This window comes from Gossypium raimondii, chromosome 4 (assembly GCF_025698545.1).
Source record: "Gossypium raimondii isolate GPD5lz chromosome 4, ASM2569854v1, whole genome shotgun sequence".
NCBI classification, from domain to species: domain Eukaryota; kingdom Viridiplantae; phylum Streptophyta; class Magnoliopsida; order Malvales; family Malvaceae; genus Gossypium; species Gossypium raimondii.
The window spans coordinates 11348756-11354862 of NC_068568.1; the positions used below are offsets into that span (position 1 = coordinate 11348756).

Consider the following 6107-nt stretch of genomic DNA (forward strand, 5'->3'; position numbering starts at 1 on the left):
ACACTAAAAATCCTATCACATGCATATGCGTGTAAAAATCATGTATTTAGAACACGAAGTGTATTTGAAAATAACATACAATAAATAATAAAATGTATAATTTAAAACTAATTAATAATAACACGTAAAATATGTAGGATATTAAAATGGAAAAATAGATTAAATTGTGACACCAATTTAATCAATAGCATTACTAGTATCTGAAATTTTATCACATGTGTATGCATATGAAAACCATGTCTTTAGAACACGATATATAAAAATATAAAAAATGAAAACACCCACATAATCATATAACTTACTTTACAAATAAAATTAGTTTTGTTAATTTCTTAACGAGTTGAGACCCGATAATGAGTGACACAAACTCGCTTAAAAGCTTAATAAATAGTCTAGATACACAAATATAACTTACTAAAGTTTCAAATAAAAAATAAAAATACGTTTATGTACGATGGTTCTAGTTCGAATCTCATAATGGATAATCTTTTATTAATCTATAAAATATAAACAGACAAAACACCAACATAATCATAAAATTTATTTTACAAATAAAACGGATTTTTGGTAATTCCCTAATGTTGATAAGTGACACTAACTCTATAAAAGACTTAATAAAATAGTATCAAATAATATTTTTTGTTAAATTTTATTTTCAAATCATGAAAATCAACATTAGTTGGTAAAGTTTAATGGCAAAATTCAGAAAAAAAAGTTTAGTGATAAAGTTCAATGTCATAAAAGGTGTGTGATAAAATTTAGTCATGTTGTCAAATTATAATGACAAATATTAATTAAAATAAAATATAGTAATAAATTTTAATATTCACGTGATAAATTACATACTAACCCTTAATTAAAGGGTATTATTGGTAGTTTCAGCTAAGCAAACCTACACTCAATACTGGTACTCGATCAAACGTCAGTTCTCCAAATGCTACAGCATTTTCTTATTTAATTAACAACACCTGATGCGATGTTCCTTTTCTCAGATTTCACCATCCCATAGTTCTTCAATGCTCCTATATGCACCCAATGTTTCGTGTACGAAAACGGAGCCTTTGATCAGCCTCTCCTGCAACATCCAAAATTTACATCATTTTCTTTTAACCTTAATCTACTACAATAGAAATAGAATTGGATTAGCTTATTTAGCTTGCCTGCTCTATTTCAGCAAACTTGGCCAACAAGTCTTCGGGTATGGACCAATCGAAAACATCAAAGTTTTGTTTGATCCTCACTTCATTTGTACTCTTAGGCAAAACACTATGACCCTTTTGCAGCCCCCAACGGAGGGCAACTTGAGCAGGGGACATGCCCAATTTCTCTGCTACCATATTCACAACTGGATTCTTCAGAACTTCTTTCTTCACGAAACCTGTGCCTGGGGAGCCCAGCGGTGAGTACCCCTGAAACAATGGCATGTAATGCGCTTCACTACATTAATAAACTTAAATTGCTTGATACATATATGCATTCATCGCTTCATACTCACAGTTAAATGAATTCCCTTGGATTTACATAATGCATGTAGTTTAGGCTGTTGCCATATAGGATGGCATTCAACTTGAACCACAGCTGGAGGAATTCCAGCCACCTCCAACAGATCTTCAAGCTTCTTGCAAGAGAAATTGCTTACTCCAATAGCTCTAGCCTTTCCGGAGTCGTAAAGTGCCTCCATTGCTCTCCATGTACTGGTTATATCAGGTTGTGTTAGGTCCTTTTGTTCAAAGCCAACTGCTCCCTTTATCATGCTGATCGGCCAGTGCATCTTTCAATGTTAAAGAATCACCGTTTATAGTAAGAAAACATTTACAAAATCTACTTTGTGATAAGGGCAAGTCGAAAACATGGTTGCCATTAGCTTATACTTACCAGATAGAGATCTACATAGTCCAGTTGCAGGTCTTGCAAGGTACCATTCAATGCCTCTGGTACGTCTTCCGGTGCATGATTAGTGTTCCTGAAGAAAATACAGTAAATTCATCTTTAAGCCTTCAAACGTTCTTCGGATAGCAAATTCAATATACAAAACGCTTGAAAAGGATTTCGAAATCGGGACAAACCATAGCTTGGAAGTGATCCAAAGTTCTTCACGCTTCACCACACCATCTTCGGAAAGCTTCTTTAGAACCAAACCAATCTGCAAGAGCAAACCAAAAGTTAAGGTGATATAAGAAATGATACTTGAGTACTTAAGATGAGGAACCAACAAATTGTGAATTTTGTTTCATGCAATTACCTCTTTCTCGTTCCCATAGACTTGAGCACAGTCGATATGCCGGTATCCATGCTGCATTAAAAGCCAATATCAATCAATCTGCTATTTCCCAAAATTTTCTACTAGTCATCATGCTTCTTAGTTTGTTTCTTTAGGCCTAGGCCTTTTATGTTACCCCCCAAAAAAATTGTTTATCGCTTTCTTTTTCTCCTACCCTAGACCATTTAGGATAAATAGGATATTTCTACAATAACATGTGGTCAATATTTTAAGGAATATTTTAATGAATTATCTAAAATATCCGTTAGGCGTTCACCATAGCTAGAAAATTTGACTCAAGAATCAAAACCCATACAATAATCTTTGAGTGTGCTCAAAGAGAGAGATGCAAAACAAAACAGCCACCAGAGTCCAATCCATGGTAAATTATGCAATATCAAGAAACAGAAAAAAGGGGGGGTTGGGATGGGAAAGAATTAAGAGAAATCATCAAGCATAGAGTAGAGATGAGAAACAATACCTTAATAGCAGTGGCCACTGCATTGCCAACGACTCCAGGAGCAGCCTGCCAAGTTCCTAGGCCAACAGAGGGAATCTTAGCCCCTGTATTAAGATCAAAATATCTAATTGCCGCAGCCATTTTCACCACAGAATCATCATCCATGGAGTCCTTTTATATAGAGAGTAGAGACGGCAACTAAACGAGGTTGCCACAAAATACAAAAAGTTGAAATGAAGATGTACATCTTTCACGTTTGGGAGAGACAACATGCGTGGTTGGGTTCGTTTTGAGTTGGGATAATTAGGATGGGTTAATTCATGTTTAATTGTTTTTTTTTTAGATATTTTGATTCTTTTTATTTTTAAAAAGTGATTTTAGTTTGAATTGTAATAATTCGTTTTTTAGTAGTGTCAGAAACAGTGATTTCAGGACCACAATTTTCACCTGTAAATATTAATATTTAATATTTATAAGTTAAATATGATGTTTGTGAATTTTGATTTTATAGATTTTATGAATTAGTCAGTTAGTCAAAGTACAAGTGATTTGTACCAAAAGTCAGTGGTTTTGAAAAAAAGGAGGTTTTGAGACCGCATTTCCATAAAACGAGCCCATAAATTATATTATTGAATGTTTAAGGAGTTATTATTTTAGTGAATTGAAGTTTGGTATGAAAATTTTTGAGTTTAGATGGTTAATCAACGAAAAAAGACTAAATCATAAAAATAGTAAAAGTTAATTATTATTGATTTCTATAAAAAAGGTTAAAATGGTAATTATGTGAAGACTTATATGGCAAATAGACCAAAATGGGAAAAGCATGTACGGTTAGATTTAACATTAATAATGGTTAAAAGCATGAAAACATAAAATCATCACCACATTTTGTCTTCCACCAAAAAGAAAAAAAAAATATAGAAACACCATTGTTGAACACTCAAGTTTCGTCCAAACTTAAATCTTTGCATGGTAAGCTTTTTTTAAGCCGGTTTCTTGTAAATTTTATGTTTTTGAGATCGTTGCAACTAGGTCCAACTAACTCATACCTCTGTTTTTGAAACTTTCAAAGATTTAAATAGTTGTCATTGATGTTATTTGAAGTTCTTGAATGTTTATGGTAGATTTTGAATCTTAGAGTTGAAATAAGATTAATTTGTTAAGTAAATTTTGTTAGTTTTGAGTTTATGGACTAAATTGTGAATATCTTGAAATTGGTATGAAATTTTTATAAATTGTGATAATAGGAGGCTGTATATGGACATAATTGAAGTGGGTTTAAAATTTGGAGTTCAAATTCAGAAGATATGATAAGTTCGGTTTTAGGGACTAACTTGAATAAAATGAAAAATTTTAAGGGCATTTCAATAATAGAAGTAATTTGATATATACTTATAATAGGATGATATAAGGTGTTTGGAATTGATAAATTGAATTGAGTTATTGAATAGATTGGAAATTGGACTAAACTGAAGATAATTGGGGAAATGACAAAAGTTGTTGATTAGTCCTCAGAGAGTCATTTGTTTGTTATCTTGACAAGGTAAGTTCATACGACATTTTGTGTTAAATTTTATACATTTAGAATTATAATTTTAATTATGTTTAATTGAAAATTTAATTATTTACGATTCGGTACAAAAAGGTAAGATAAAGGATTAAATTGAATACGATGAATTGTAAATTGAAATAATTATAGAATTGACCTTAAATTGGATTGAAATAAGATATATTATGCAATGATGTGATTAAATGAGTTGAATTGATTCGATTTAGACATGTTGATAGTGATAAGGACCGAATTGAATATATGTGAAAGTATGATATAATGTTGTAAACGTGAAATTGAATTAGTATGGTTATGTGATGTGCTGTTATATTTGAGAATTTATTATTTGGTTGATGAAATCATGCAATGGAAATGAGAAAATGTTACCCTATTAAATGTTCGGAAAAAGTCGGGTATAGTTGGTATTCCATAGGATAGGAAGAGTTCAAGGTTATAGGACTACGTGCCAAGGAGTGCTGAGCACCCCATTTACCAGTTATACCGACCAGTGTTGGGCACATCTATTTGTCGATTTTACCAACCAACGTAGGGCGCAACTTATTATTTTCGAAATTATTCGACAGATACTGGATGTCAAATTCGTGTGTTGGTTGGATCTGTGTATCTGTCCGAGTCCGAGTCAGGTTAATAGGGACATCTATATTGTAAATGGAAAAATGATGATCGAATAATACTTATACATATTGAGAATCGGTTATACAAGCCTAGGGGGCCAATATGGAAACATGATAAATCGATGAATGTGATTCGAAATAAAGTATTATGAAATGAAGTAGTAATTAACATTAAATTGAAAATTGATATATATTTGGTATAAAGATGAATTGATATGATACGATAATAAAGTTCATATGATTTAATATGAGAATTCAAATTATGAAATGAAAATAATGTTTGACATTAATTTGAAATGGGATGTATTATGGTAAATAGATTGTATGATATGATTAAGATAATGACTTGATTAAATAATTATTTATTTTGTGAATGATAATGAAATGTTGAATTAAGTGAACTGAAATGCTATATGATTGAGTTACTATATGGTTTGATAAATGTTGAACTCACCTATTTGATATTTGATTTGCCATGATAGGCAACTTTACCAAGCTAAGTAGTATGTAGTGTATATTTATAACCTACGTAAGTTACTTGGTTTAATACCTGTGAACTTACTAAGCATTGAATATGCTTATCTCGTTTGTTTTTCCTTTTCCCTGTATATTGTCAACTCGAGAAACACGTCAAGCGGATCGTCTGAAGTTCACACTATCCCGATATTGATAGTAATCTTTCAATTGTTTAAAACTCAATTTTGTAGCATGTATATAGGAGATTCATTTTTGGTCAATTTTGAATGTTAGAACTTTGGTTCTTGATTGTGGTTTGTGACTTGAATGACTATATGTTATATATATAGGCTATTTTAGGTTGATGGTTTAAAGTTACAAGTTGAAGTTGTAATTTGTTATAATGGTTGTCATGTATAAGGTTGTATTTAATGATTACTATGGTATGCATATATATGGTAAATGATGAAATGATGATAGTATGTGTGGTGATGGTATGCCTGATTTTGGATTGTGAAATGGTTGGAAAATGGTTAAACTTGGACGAAATGCTTGGTTTATGTGTTCGTTGATACTTGTAGTATATGCAATTATGGTGCTAAGTTGTTTCATGAATTTGGTAAGTTGTGAATATGTACCAAAGTAATTGTGTGTTTGAGATTTATGTATGGATAATTTTGGTAAGAGTTAAGGCATGTTTTAGGTTGATGAAAAGGTAAAGTTTGGAAGGTATTTATGGTAAAATGC

General features: G+C 31.5%; 1 protein-coding gene across 1 annotated transcript; it reads right to left on the reverse strand.

Annotated features, from left to right (window-relative positions):
* Positions 1-790: 790 nt before the first annotated feature.
* On the reverse strand, positions 791-2947 carry LOC105779420 (NADPH-dependent aldo-keto reductase, chloroplastic). The gene is made up of 7 exons (XM_012603158.2): positions 2742-2947; positions 2243-2293; positions 2067-2143; positions 1876-1963; positions 1496-1771; positions 1161-1409; positions 791-1075 (listed from the first exon to the last, which is right to left on the reverse strand). The coding sequence occupies exons 1-7, from the start codon at positions 2883-2885 to the stop codon at positions 989-991; spliced, it is 972 nt and encodes a 323-aa protein (XP_012458612.1). The 5' UTR covers positions 2886-2947; the 3' UTR covers positions 791-988.
* Positions 2948-6107: the final 3160 nt, after the last annotated feature.

What these genes read in the sequence shown, in the direction of transcription:
- LOC105779420 (XM_012603158.2), bottom strand. Translation starts at nt 2,885, where the DNA reads ATGGATGATGATTCTGTGGTGAAAATGGCTGCGGCAATTAGATATTTT. An exon ending in TCTATGGGAACGAGAAAGAG is followed by an intron (nt 2,144 to 2,242) that starts GTAATTGCATGA and finishes TTGCTCTTGCAG; the next exon opens with ATTGGTTTGGTTCTAAAGAA. An exon ending in CCAAGGGAATTCATTTAACT is followed by an intron (nt 1,410 to 1,495) that starts GTGAGTATGAAG and finishes CCATTGTTTCAG; the next exon opens with GGGTACTCACCGCTGGGCTC.